The 13,984-nt window shown below is 38.0% G+C and overlaps 2 protein-coding genes and 1 long non-coding RNA gene across 10 annotated transcripts in view; 1 reads left to right on the top strand and 2 right to left on the bottom strand.

Moving 5' to 3' along the window:
* Positions 1-25: 25 nt before the first annotated feature.
* Positions 26-3,268, bottom strand: LOC104810706 (asparagine synthetase [glutamine-hydrolyzing] 1). Its single transcript, XM_010537068.2, has 9 exons — positions 2,911-3,268; positions 2,281-2,419; positions 2,109-2,204; positions 1,890-2,031; positions 1,628-1,818; positions 982-1,446; positions 784-918; positions 534-701; positions 26-453 (listed from the first exon to the last, which is right to left on the bottom strand). Exons 1-9 carry the CDS (start codon positions 2,988-2,990, stop codon positions 133-135), a joined length of 1,737 nt encoding a protein of 578 aa, XP_010535370.1. The 5' UTR covers positions 2,991-3,268; the 3' UTR covers positions 26-132.
* Positions 3,269-6,640: 3,372 nt separating this feature from the next.
* On the top strand, positions 6,641-7,801 carry LOC104810703. Its single transcript, XR_771330.1, has 2 exons — positions 6,641-6,765; positions 6,910-7,801. It is a non-coding gene; the product is annotated as an uncharacterized LOC104810703 (long non-coding RNA).
* Positions 7,802-11,805: 4,004 nt separating this feature from the next.
* Positions 11,806-13,984, bottom strand: part of LOC104810702 — an 11,403-nt gene continuing 9,224 nt past the window's right edge. Inside the window, exons 1-4 of one of the 8 annotated variants that reach the window (XR_002024062.1) lie at positions 12,463-13,978; positions 12,301-12,339; positions 12,132-12,189; positions 11,806-11,971 (exon numbers count right to left, since the gene is read on the bottom strand). Coding sequence is in view for 1 of the 8 variants with exons in the window: in XM_010537064.2 (XP_010535366.1) it covers positions 11,889-11,971; positions 12,132-12,209; positions 12,301-12,339; positions 12,463-12,640 (378 nt within the window). In the remaining 7 variants the exon portion in view is untranslated. Of the gene's footprint in view, positions 12,340-12,462; positions 13,979-13,984 lie in introns of those variants that run through there. The other 7 variants (XM_010537064.2, XR_771328.2, XR_771326.2 and 4 more) reach the window with 7 other exon arrangements.

The following is a 13,984-nucleotide window of genomic DNA, read 5'->3' as shown; positions in this document are numbered from 1 at the left end:
GTGGATTACCAGAACAACGACTGAATTGTCGGATACAAGAAACTTCCATTGATGTCCGTACGCAGAGACACGATTATTACCTTGTCGTAATAGGAAACAGGTTTACATGATGGAGATAAATATACATTAGAATCAGGTGTGGATGGGGTTGACGGCCATCAGGAGGGGCATGTCGTCGATGGGGTTCTTAGGAGGGAGCTTGGCATCGTAGGATGAGAGGTGGACTCCCAAAGCGGCTCTTCCAGAAGGGTCGAGATTCTTGGACCAGTTGGAGTCCCACTCGGCGGCTTTCTCAGTGGAGCAGGCCACGCTTGCTCCTCCTGGCACCGTCAGCCTTGCCGAGTTCTGTGGGAAGAGTCTCTCGAAGATCATCCGGTAGTAGTAACCTTCTTTGCTGGTGGGAGTGTTGTGGGGGAAGATATGTGCAGCGTTCACCATCATCTTGTCTGTCACCTGCTCCCATCGCGTCATCTTCCGTCACAAAAAAACAGGAATACTATGGACACAAGGGAGATTTAGATCAGTTATATTACATGTTGAGAAGCGTGATCTTTGAGGCCATCGATCCAACTATAGCCAACACCGTCACTGAACTGCTCTTTTTGCCTGTACAGAATGTGTTTTGGCAGATATGGACGGTCGTCGTCCTCAAATGCTCTTCTCAGAACCCATTTCTCAATCCTTCCTTCTTCTGGTTTGATCTGAACAACACCAACAACAACAACAATAGATAAGTTCCGTTATTAAGGAGGAGAGTCTGAAGATAGATGTTAGAGCAGAGACCATCTTCCAATGGGGATCAATAGACATGGCTGTGTTGATGAACTCTTTGTCTAGAAACGGGACACGAGCCTCTAGTCCCCATGCGGACGTCGCTTTGTTCGCTCTCAGGCAGTCGTATTTGTGAAGAGCCTTTATCTGAAATGAATACATGGATCACATTATAGGATATAGATAGTGAGTTTAGATTGTGGAGTTAACCTTGCGGCAGGTTTCATGGTGGAACTCTTGCTTGTTGGGGGCCTTGTGGAAGTAGAGGTAGCCACCGAAGATCTCGTCAGAGCCTTCACCAGAGAGAACCATCTTGACGCCGAGGGATTTGATCTTGCGGGACATGAGGAACATTGGGGTGCTTGCCCTAATCGTTGTCACGTCGTAAGTCTCTACGTGGTATATAACGTCCTCTATCGCATCTATCCCATCTTGCACTGTGAAGTGGAACTCGTGATGCACCGTCCCCAGATAGTCTGCCACCTCCCTCGCCGCCTTCAGATCGGGCGAACCCTGCAGACCCACGCAGAAGGAATGCAGCTGGGCTCCCCATTGCTTGGCTGCTTTGGTACCAGCCAGGTGGCGGCTTGTGATGGCTGCCACTAGGGAAGAGTCGAGTCCCCCTGAGAGTAGAACTCCGAAAGGGACGTCAGTCAACAGCCTCTTGATCACAGCCTTCAATGGACGGACAACACTCTCAGCAATCTTTCCATCTCCTGAACCGTAACCCGTAGTAAAAGGAGAAGCCTTACGTTTTCCATCAGCCTCTTGATCACAGCCTTCAATGGACGGACAACACTCTCAGCAATCTTTCCATCTCCTGAACCGTAACCCGTAGTAAAAGGAGAAGCCTTACGTTTTCAAAGGCGAGCCGGAGAGAGAGAGGGTCGTATGGGGTGGAAGGAACAGCCTCGTTGTACCACGGAGGATTGTACCATTGCTTGAAGCCTCTGGATTTGCTGGAGTACAAGTGTCCGGGAGGGAACGCCTCGAAATGCTCGCATTCGTCATGCAATCCCTTCAACTCCGACGATATCCACACAGATCCTGAGAAGAAAAACCAGGATCAGACTTTGATGGTTGTTGATCCAGCAAATATGGTTTGTGGGTTAAGTTACCATCCAATCCCCAGCCGATGTAGAGGGAAGTGACTCCAATGGCGTCACGAGCAGCCATGAAAGAGTTGTCACGTGTGTCCAACAACACGAACGAGAATATGCCGTCCAACATGTCCACGAAGTCCTCTCCATATTCCTCGTACTTTGCCCGGAAAACACAAACTCGACATATCGAAACAAAACGTTGAATTCAATTTTCAAGGAGCAAGTGTCACTCACCAGGTGGGCTATGACATCACAGTCACTCCCAGTTCGGAACTTGTGATTTTTCAGACGCTTCCTCAGCTCCTCGTGGTTGTAAATCTCACCATTCACCTTCATGCAATCACACAAGCTCTCAGCCCGTTTTCAGATAACATATTATAGCGAAAATCAGCCTTTCAAGGTGTACCGTGACGACGATGGACTTGTCCTCGTTGAAGAGCGGCTGGTCACCGGACGCAGGATCGATGATGGCCAACCTCTGATGTGCCAAGTACGCGTCTCCACTTTGATAGATTCCACTCCAGTCCGGCCCACGGTGCTTCAATCTGAAACATTCATCACCACACATTCTCCACTTTCACTCCCAGTTCCCGGTACGAAAGATTCCATTTTTCAACTCACAATTCCATCTGCCGAATGTTCTTCACGTGCGCAAAGAAAAGGGCCATTTCTCATAAGCAAAAATCAAGGATTAAATGTTCAGGAGAAGCCTTAAACCAATAATATGTCCAAATTGATTGCGGAAGCACCACTGTTCACACGTGCATATAACATAAACACAGACAAAAACATGGCATTAACAATTGAAAGTGACCCACAAAAGAAACCATGACGATCCTGCGATGGCCTTTTACCACGTCAGTTAGTCTTTGTTAGAATTAACAGTCTACACTCGCAAGATGATGATGCTGTTTCACCAATCTGTGTCGTATACAGAAATTCAGAACGCATACAACAATCCATCGCTGTGTTCGTGTTCAGATATGATCTACGGTGCCGTAAAAATGGAAAAACAGAGGAAAGACGGATAATTTGCCTGCGAGAAAGCTCCAGAACACGAACTCTCTTGGCCTGAGAGTCGTCGGAGCACCCCAAAACGGCAAGTATTCCACACATGTCTCTTTGTCTCTTCTTTTTGTTCCCCTCTCTCTTTTTTTTTTAAATAAAAAAAATGGTCGAAAATAACTGCGTAAAAACGGAGACACCAAAGCACAAACTGATTTTTCGAAATTTCCGGTGTAATTTACAAAAAAAAAAATCTAAAAAAAGGAGAAGAAACAGAGAAAAAAAAATGACGGAATAATAGGAAACGGACAGAAGTCTATAAAGAGAAGGAGAAAACGGCAAGTAGTGGGTTAGTCGAAATTGTCGTTGGATGTTGTGTCCGGGGATCACGAGCGGTGGTATCAATTTATAGAGAAATCCCGAGATCTCCGAAACGGCGCCGTGTTTAGCGATAAGCAGTGGGGCCCGCAAAGTAACCGGCAACCGGATAAATACGGAGAGCGTGGGTGCTCAGTAATTGAGGGTAGCTTCCAACTTTCACGGTGTTGTTATTGTTATCCGGCTGAGTCAGCAAAGTGGATAAATCTGTCGAGGGTACACAACAGTCCAAAAACACTTCTTCTTCTGGTACAGGACACGTGTCTGGCTGGACCGCTATGTATGCGTGTAATGCTGTGCCTTTGTACGATGACTTGGTGAACATTGATACATGTACCGCAATGCAACAAACCGGGTGGTTGAGGCGCAGTTAAACGTGCATGACGATGCCCACAAAAACGCGAGTGGGTTATTTCATTCGCAAATCCATCCATTGTGCGTGTCCGTATGTGTAATATTACCATCTGTATTCAACCACCCTCTCTATATATCATTACATATATTAACACTTAATATCCAACATGGGCATAGATGAGTTGGCTTTATTACGCGACTTCTAAAGGCAGTACAAAATAGTTGGACCGACGATGGCTCTTGTTTCCATTCATCGTTTATCTACTATTACCACGACAAGAGAATATCAATTCATAAATTCACACCTCGCCCAAACAAACGAGCAATTCAATGCACAAACTATGCCCATTAATCTTCCTAAACAACAATTTATATTATATAAACATAACGTCTATATATTAGTGTACGAGAGTATGAAAAGAGTTTCGTATTTAATTATATATATGAAAAAATTCAAAAAAAAAATACTCAACTTTTCAAAAAAATACATGAACTTTCTGTAATTATAAAAAAAAAACTAAATAAAATATTCTGATGTGTTTACATCTCTTTGTATCACGTCAGTCATTTTGTTTATTTTTAATAATAGTATAAAAGTTAAATGTTTGTTTTATCAAAATTTAAAAGTTAAATATTTTTTTGGATTTTCCCTTATATATATATAATTTGGAAGTTCATCTTCTACGGAATCGAGAGAAATCCTTCTGAATGTCTTCTTCCAATGGAGGACTGACTCACCTAATATTTGATTGTTTAATTATATATATACTTTCACTGATGGGATTGAACCCTGATGGTTTTCTATAGACGTCAATCCTGACAATTAATATGTAATCAATCATACAACAAATATATACATCACATAATTCAACGTCATCAATCATCTCACCTATTTCATTTTTTTAAAAAAAAGGATACTTTATCAGTTATTAAAATAATAATTGCAATTCGACTTTTAGATGGTTCGAACAGTTATTGTTGTAAAATATAAAAAATAAAAAAAAAATAGTAGAAGTAAGGTATCTGCGTAGAATGTGAAGTCTTGTTGTGGCCCAAGACGTCATCATCCTTTGAATATTTAATTACATCTCTCACTCCATAAAGATATTATGGATTAATTATTTATTCAATGGTTAAACTTCAATTGATTAAATCATATATGTCATTTTTAAATTTAAAAAAACAAAGTCACGAATTCAAACTACTCATTTTATAATTGTCTATTATGTTAAATCTTCTATAGTTCATTGTGGATTTTCTTTGATTTAAGCGCCAAAAATGGGCCTAAATTTATTAATAAAAAATATTTTGAAAAAAAATGCTAAACACGAAGCTTAGTATATTTAATGTTGGAAAGGAATCGGTATCATATTAGAGCGTGTAATAGTTTGAAAAACTCGAACATCGCACGATTGTGTCACGTCTCCTGTCCCACTCGACGATCAATAACGTCATATTAAATTTTTATATTCTAAACGGGTTAAAGTTAAACCATCCTATCTTTGAAAAGATCTTAAACCACTTATACAAAAAAACGTGTTTAATATATATGCAAAGCCAAATTCATGAACTGAATTGGGTTCAAGAGAAAGAGAACGTGTATATATATATATATATATGGGTTAATCCTATAAAAAAAACTCTAAACTTGTTAAAATGTTTCACATAAAACTCTAAATTTGCAATCTCACACAAAAAATTTTAAATTTGGTAAAAACTTTCACAAAAATTCAAACTTACCATTTTCTTCCATATAAAACATTTGACTTGTTTGATCAAAAATTTCGGTGACGTGACACGATGGATTATTGACATGGCACCGACTGAGTTGTCATGTCAGCACCACATTCTCATTTTAAAAATTAAAATATTTGATAAAAATATATATGTACAAATATATATATATATATATATAAATTTATTTATTTGATTAAAATATTTGTATATTTAAAATTTTAAATTAAAATTTTAATATATATATATACAAATAAATATGTATATATATTTGACCAAAAATTAAAATTTTATATTTTAATTTTTAAAATGATGACGTGACGCTGATGTGACAATTAAGTCTGCGTCATGTCAACAATCCGTCGTGCCATGTCAGTAAAATTTTTGGTCAAACAAGTCAAAGGTTTTATATGGAATAAAATAGCAAGTGTGTAATTTTTGTGGAAGTTTTTACCAAATTCAGGGTTTTTTGTTGGGGATTTGCAAATTTAAGATTTTATGTGAAACATTTTAATAAATTTGAGGTTGTTTTCGTGGGATTAACCCATATATATATATATATATATTATAATGGCGTGAAAGTACATCAATGGTGATACCGGTTCGACGGTTTAGGCGCGCGGCGACACGACCATCCAAGTTCCTTTGTTTTTTGGGTATTATTATTATTATTATTATTATTATAATACAAGATGATCAAGTCTTTTAAGCAAATACGATTGACTGGGCCTACTATATGACTTTTCGTATCCATGTATGCCAAATGAGTAGATGACGAGTCGGAATCTATTGAACATTTTTAGTTAAATTTGCACGTAAATCATTACCCGTAGAATAAAAAATTCTGAAAATAATTTGTTTTAATCAATCCAAAAGTAATATAATTGACTTCTAGACAATACCAATTTATAATTGTGCATATCTGTTAATTTGCACAAATGATATTTACATATTATTTTACACGCATGACACAAGCGTTTTGCAATAGAGGTGATTAGTGACTGTGTTGTTGCTTAAATATAAATAATTTTACACAAAAAATATAAATAACGTATTGTTTTGTGACTTTTAATGTAATCTCACTACCAAGGTCCGTATATGGACCAACCCATCTATTTGGGCTTCGTAGCAGAATGTCACATCCACCTATAATTTTCTTTATTGGGCCTTAGGAAATGTATAAATTGGGCCACTTTATACGGAAGAACTGGCCCAAGTCTACTTTGGTAATTTATCACAAATTCTAGGGTTTCACAGATCACGAGCCCAGGGGTTCTCACATATTTGACTGCTTATATAAGAGGACATCACTCGCGGTTCGTAACTCACACTTCATCCGACTTCTAGGGTTCCCGCCGCTGTGCAATATCGTATCCGTAGTTCCATCGCTATGGATTTTTCTTGGAATGCGGATGTTTGGGTGAGGATTATTCATTAGTTTTGATTCCGTCGTAGTGATTTAGGGATTTTGTGACTGAATTATATCGACCTTTGATTTCGATTGAATTCTTGGGAATATGATTCGATTTCATTTTCATGATTTGCCTATTTCTCGATCTATAAGATTGGATGCGGTGTTCATAAATTGCTTCGTCAGATGCGGATGTTTGGGTGAGGATTATTCATTGGTTTTGTTTCCGTCGTAGTGATTTAGGGCTTTTGTGACTAAATTATATCGACCTTTTATTTCGATTCCGATTGAATTCTTGGGAATATGATTCGATTTCATTTCCATGATTTTCTTTTTCTCGATCCGATAAGATTGGATGCGGTGTTCATAAATTGCTTCGTCAGATGGTCTATGCGGATATATTTCAGTTCCCATACGACTCGTTCCCTTGAAGCAAAATCAATCGTGTTGCGTGCTTTTTTATATCTCTCCCTAATCATGAGAGTATTCTGTGTTCATCTCGTTGAAGTGGGAGTACACTGGAGCAACTACAATTGATCTGAATTTGTATCTTAGAATTCGAAGAACGGTGATGAGTAATTTGCAGACCTGTAATGATTGCGGTGATGATCGCACATCATTATGAACATCTAAGGGACTGAGTTCTTCCTTTTTTTCCTCATACAGTTTTTTGTTCTAATTATTGTGCAATTGACTTTGTTTATTGAGGTAAACCTTCGTCTTTGAAATATCTAATGGCGAAGCGTGATATGGAGGATGAAGCCCACATAAATATGTTTTTCTCGATTGCTCTCTCGATCTGGATATCGCTTGGTTTAATGACACAATCGCTGAAATAGGGAGATCTGGCGATTGCTTCCATATCTCTAGTCGAGTATTTATAGGGAGGGGCCGGTGATGATGAGTTTAAATGGTTGATGCTGAAATTCAAAAACAGTAATGTTGAGAAATTGCTTGAACTAGGACGGTCTGAGGCTCCTCTATTATCTATGTATTGGGAATTTGATAGGCTAATGGTGTTCGTGGATGATGATTAACATTTCAATTATACAGTTATCCCTGGCTGAATCGTTTGATGAATCTTTTATTAATCTGACATGAACACCTTTATTATAAGTAAATATTTAATTGATATATAACTGTTAAAATGTTTTAAATTGATATTTTAAATATTGAATTATTTCAGATTATTATCAAACTCATGAAATTGAAATTAATTTATAATTTTTGTTTTTTATAATGAAAAATTATGTTTAATTTATGTATTATCGTTATAGTCAGGGTTGGTAATTTAGGTTGGTAATTGTTATCAATTTTAGGAATTGAGATATTCGTTAAGAGCGTTAAGAGCATTTTTATATTTCAGGTTTTAATTTGAATTATTTTATTAATTTTGTATTTGATGTATCAATTATATTAATTTAAAAGGTTCGATATTTTTTTTGTTTATAAAGTTCAGAGATTTATGTGTGTGTATATATATGTAGGTGTATGTGGGTGTGTACTTGAGACCCGTAGGTTTACTTGTGTATATAATAATATATGGGTACGTGTACTTGAGACCCGTAGGTTTTTAGATATCCGGTCTTATGGGTATTTGGGATGTGTGTTTTCGCTATGTTGCAAAGATCCGTCGGTTTTTTTTTGGGACAAATGTTTGTATTAATTAATTAAGAGGAGTACATAGTTGGAGCTATAGGGCATTTCAAGACGGTTTCAAGAGGAGAACAAGTATCTACCCCTATGGGATGACATTTGTGGACATAGTGTGTAGAGAAGTTGGGGCGAACCGAAGCTGGAGGTTTAGCCTTGCAAATTCAACGGCAGATGGTTTGAGCGCTGCAACACCTGTGCGGAATGCACTGTCTATTTTTCTGATCAGCAGTGGTGTATCCGAGAAATGACCATGATGCAGTCAATTGTTTCTCTCCTTCCAAATCAAATAGGTTGTTATCTGCCATATTGATAGAATCGTGAATCTCTTTACCATGCATCCATGGTTACCTAGCGCAAGGAGTGTGTCATTCCAAGAGGGGTTTGCAGGGAGTTGGATCACAGATTACCTAACTACCTAGTGAGGTTGCGACAATGCTGGGTGAGTATACACATGATAGAGTATGTATCTCGGATCCACATTCAGTCTTCTAACCCTTGTCGGATACCGATCCAAACTGATGAGCCAAGTGGTGAATGTATGCTTGGGAAAATGATGTTTATGTCATATAAGATCAGTCCAAGAAACAGAGACGAATGGATCCCTCACCAATTTCCAGATCTCTCTAGTGGAGAATGGAGTTGTTGCCTTCCCTGTCACTTGCCATGTTACCTCGTCCAAACTAGATAGATTGCAGTTGGAGAGAATTATCTGACCTGGGAAGAGGAATTGTCCAAGCACTGTTGTAGTACACATCACAGACCGTGGCTTGAAGAGGGATTCACAAGATTGTTGGTCCCCCTCTACCAAAAAAAGTGGTGAACGGGTCCATAGGTGTCCATTGATCGAACCGAAATCTGGTTCGACATCCATTTCCCCTCGTGAAGATGAAGTCGAAGTGAAACTAGGTTCCTGGCCCCGTGCAATGCTATATAAGAATATATTAGAATAATTATAGATTTTTTAATAATTAAAAATATATTTTGTTAGGGCAAAAGTGTAGGATTGTTTTTTCAACAGCATAAAGATTTATGTTGGTTGTTCTTAAAAATTGCAAAATTTATTTTTACAAAATTGAAACTTTTATGAAATTAACGAATTTTTTGTCGGGTACTTTTATGAAATTAAAATTTTGAATTGAGCTTTTTTGGGAGGTTTGTGTTTTTTTCTATATATTGAGATATTTTGTATATTTTTTAACAGTGTGAGAATAGAATGTAAATTTTTTGCAGTTATTAAGTCGTGAAAAAAGAAGTAAATAAATAATAATATCCAAAATGAAGAGCGCATAAAGGAAGCTCTCACGCGCCTCTTTGACTCAATTTCCAATTTTGAGAAATTCGGCCATATTCCGTGGGGCGTGCACATTACTCGCGATCCTTGCGCTTGGTGGTTACGTGTTTGTATCCGTGTTTGTGTCCGTGTTTGTATGGCCCAGGAGAAGGCCCATGGGTTCGTCGGATATATCGCCTACTCTTTTTTTCCTTAGCCCATTAATTATAGACTATTTTTTTAATCTAATTATATATATATACACATGTATATACATAGACATTATGCATGTGCATGTGCATTTATATAAATATGTATATGTATATATATGTATGGAGAAGTTTTTTATATATATGTATATGTTTACCTATATATATGTATCTATGTGTGTATATATATGAACAGTATATATGTATGTGTATGTATCTATGTTTATGTTTTATTTATGTGTATATATATGTTTTCTGTAAAATTTTATTATAATTAATTTTTAAATTTGTCATTGTTTTATTTATGTATGTATGTATATTAAATTTTTATTGTTATATTATATATTTTATTTTTATTTTAAAATTATTTATTACCTCAACGTGGCCTGAATATGTTAGTAATTTTTTTTTAATCAGGATTTAACGTTAGAATTTATGTTGGTTTTCTATTAAAAAAATAAAAGTTACAAGGTTTGTATATACTTTTTTTTTACTAAAATTGAGATATTTTGTATTTCTTTAACCGTGTGAGAACAAGTACCTTTATTTGATTTATATAACGGATTTTAAATGCATAGTTGAAATGGGTGAGTCAGCAATTGACCCTGGCTTTTGTAAAGCCCGTAAGTTATTTTTTAAAAAAAAAGAGGTAAAAAATAACAATAAACAACATAAAGGAAGCTCTCACGCGCCTCTTTAACTCACAATTTCCAAAATTGAGAAATTCGGCTAAATTCCGTGGGATAACCCCCTTTCGAAATATGGCGCGTGCATATTACTCGCGATCCGTGCGCGTGGTAGTTAGCTTTGCGTTTGTGTCCGGGTTTGTATGGCCCAGGAAAGTCCGATGGGTTCTGATATATCGCCTACTCTTTTTTTTTCTTTAGCCCGTTTTTTATGGCCTCATTTGTTTTTTGTTTTTAAATCTAATTAGGTATGTATATGTCTGTGGCAATATCCGACAGTAAAAATTTATTCCCATGACTGTCTGAGACATTCTAAAGAAAATGAATAGCTATCAGTAAGCTAAATGGTCAGGTATATATAATTTTATTTTCGTTATAGTTTGTTTTAACTGCCGATAAACACGTTTCTTCGTAAGTCCATGCGCACAAGACACACTGTATGAACGGAATCTAAAGGTACAATGGGCTCATATTATCACAATTGGAAGCCCAAAACGCTAGATGGGCCGTTGACGCGCACTATTGTGCTCATAAATCGCGGAGGTCATTTCTTGCTACATGTTTTTTCTTTTGCGTAGTCATCTCGCATTATTTGGCTTTATTATGTTTCTTACACGATATTTAGTTATAGAATTTATTGCTCAGATTAGTAATTTATTTTCTAGCCGAATAACGAATTACATGAAAAATATAAAACATATACATTGAAAAATATAAAATATATGTTTCTGACAAATATTGATACTCCATATTTTTTAGGGTTGACAAGTTTGGAATTCGCTTCGGTTTTCTCTGTGGGTTTAATTGTTTCCCTTTTAGAAAAACTACAACATTTAGATTTTTATATAGAATTCGGCTGGTTTGATTCGGTTTTTACTAAGAAAATATTCACTAAAAAATTGATTTTTTATTTGGTTTGGTGTGCTTTGAATTCAATTTAAAAAAAAAAGAAGTATTAATATCGAATTCGATTAATCTATTCCGTGCCTATGTTATTAGATTGGTTATTTGGGACTTCAAAAAAAAAATTGGAACGTTACCACCATCCCAATTTTCAGTCACTCACTACTTCAAAATTTGGCATTGTAAAGAGGCAAAGGTGCAGTTGGCAATTTGTCATGCCAAGAGGGTCACATTACGTTGGAATGTTACCACCATCCAGTCGCCAAGTGTTTAGATGAAAAGACGCATGCAAAGTTCATTGGCTTTATCACATATATATATATATAGATTAATGGATATGTTCCTTATATTGTTGCGTTGGATAGAGATACGCACATGGAGGAATTCATGGTGTTGATGATACAGATGCTAATGACAACAAACTAGATCAGACATGAAGCGCCCCTTTGTTCCCCTGACGCGTCCAGGGACGCATAGAAACATTGGATGTCCTGAGGCCGAGGACAAGAAACTGTGAGACGCTCTGCAATGCAGGAGTTGGCATTGGCAGAAGTGGGAAGCTTATCCCTCTCTGTTGCTCCAAAGCCTTCTAACAGTCATTTCTCAACACTGGGAACTGTTTGATTGGAGATGCTAGACAAAGACAAATACCTCTATGGGTCTCTCTGAATATACATAGCATCTGAGACATTATGTATGTGTATACCAACTGCAGAAAATCACCAATGCCTGAGAAGAAGCCCATCATCTCAGTTCCATGTGCATATTAAATTCCGTAGATGTTAACCCGGTGATTAATTTAAAATGAACCCTCAAGGACCTTTTTTTTGCTGTTCTTCGTCCTCCCTCTTCTGTAAATCTAAAAGAAACCTAGCATTATGATTTATACTCATCTTCTGTAGATGTTTGGTTCAATCCTTCAAAAAGATAAGGATTGCGACAAATCTATCTTAGTCACAAGATAAAAGCGGGATGGACAAACCTTTAGACAGCGACGTCCACGGCGCTGGGGCAAATCTGGTCGCTGGTGGCTTCTTGGTCGATGGCGGCTTCTCGGTCACTGGCGGCTTCTCGGTCCATCCCCGACCGTTCCTCTCCTGACCATTCCTCTCCCGACCGTTCGTCTCCCGACCGTCCCACAACCACCGAGTCGCCCGCATGTCCGCAGGAGAACGGCCCGTCAAAGGCCCATCGGAAAGTAGAGAGTTAGGCTCTGATACCAATTAATAAGGTTTAGGCCCTAACTCCACCACAAAAGCTAGCTTAAGAGTGGAGGTTTGACCCTTACTTATATATTGGCCCAAATCCCTCTCATTTTCCAATGTGGGACACTTATCAATACCGCCCCCTTTAGACAGCGACGTCCACGGCGTTGGGGCAAATCTGGTCGCTGGCGGCTTCTCGGTCAATGGCGGCTTCTCGGTCACTGGCGGCTTCTCGGTCCATCCCCGACCGTCCCACAACCACCGAGTCGTCCGCATGTCCGCAGGAGAACGGCCCGTCAAAGGTCCACCGGAAAGTAGAGAACCAGGCTCTTATACCAATTAATAAGGTTTAGGTCCTAACTCCACCACAAAAGCTAGCTTAAGAGTGGAGGTTTGACCCTTACTTATATATTGGCCCAAATCCCTCTCATTTTCCAATGTGGGACACTTATCAGGTCGATATGAATATGTTGCGATAGATGTGCGGACATACAAGAATGGATAGAATTAGAAATGAGAGTACTAGAGAGAAAGTAATAGGTGTAGAGGATAAGTTACGAGAGAGACGTTTAATATGGTTTGAACATGTACAACATAGGTCGATACATGCTCCCGTTAGAAAAGTGGAGAACATAGGGATGAGGTGAAAAGAAATGGAGAGGTAGACCTAGTCTTACTTGGGAACGAGTCATTAGGAATGATTTGTAAGTGTTGCAAATTTAAGAAGATTTAACTTCAAACCGAAATGAGTGGAAACAAAGAATTCAAGCCAACCCCAAATAAACTTAGGATTAAGGCGATGCTGATGTTGTTGTTGTATAAACTATAAACCTGTCATAGATTCAGCTTCATTATTCTTTCACATTATCTCAGAAAATGCCATTTGAATTTCCCTTACATGCAATACCGGGTGACCACCCGGTAACCAGTTTAAGCATGCAGAATTTGAATAAGAAGAATTATTCGGATTAAGGCTGCCTCGTGAGTACCAATTCTATGCACCTGTTGTGTTTCTCGTAGCCTTACGAGTCTTCATGCCCTGTTACATCATTTTCCAAATGGAAGACGAAAAAGGACTAGAGGTCATAAGACCAGAAATCACAAACAAATGTCGGCATAATATACTCATTTGATAGATCATCTTCCCCAAGCATGTTTCCAAATGAGGAGCAAATCTTCCAGCAACAATTTTCCGTCCACAGTTCATGCAATTGAATACTTCATTGGCTATAGGAGGTGGGTCTCGAATAAAGTGTATCAGGTTTATGAGGAAGGACAGGAAGCACAGTGGGGAAAGAG

Source organism: Tarenaya hassleriana, unplaced genomic scaffold, assembly GCF_000463585.1.
Source record: "Tarenaya hassleriana unplaced genomic scaffold, ASM46358v1 Cleome19, whole genome shotgun sequence".
Classification (NCBI taxonomy): Eukaryota; Viridiplantae; Streptophyta; class Magnoliopsida; order Brassicales; family Cleomaceae; genus Tarenaya; species Tarenaya hassleriana.
The sequence above is the reverse complement of the archived record's forward strand: the minus strand, read 5'-3'. Positions and strand labels throughout refer to the sequence as shown.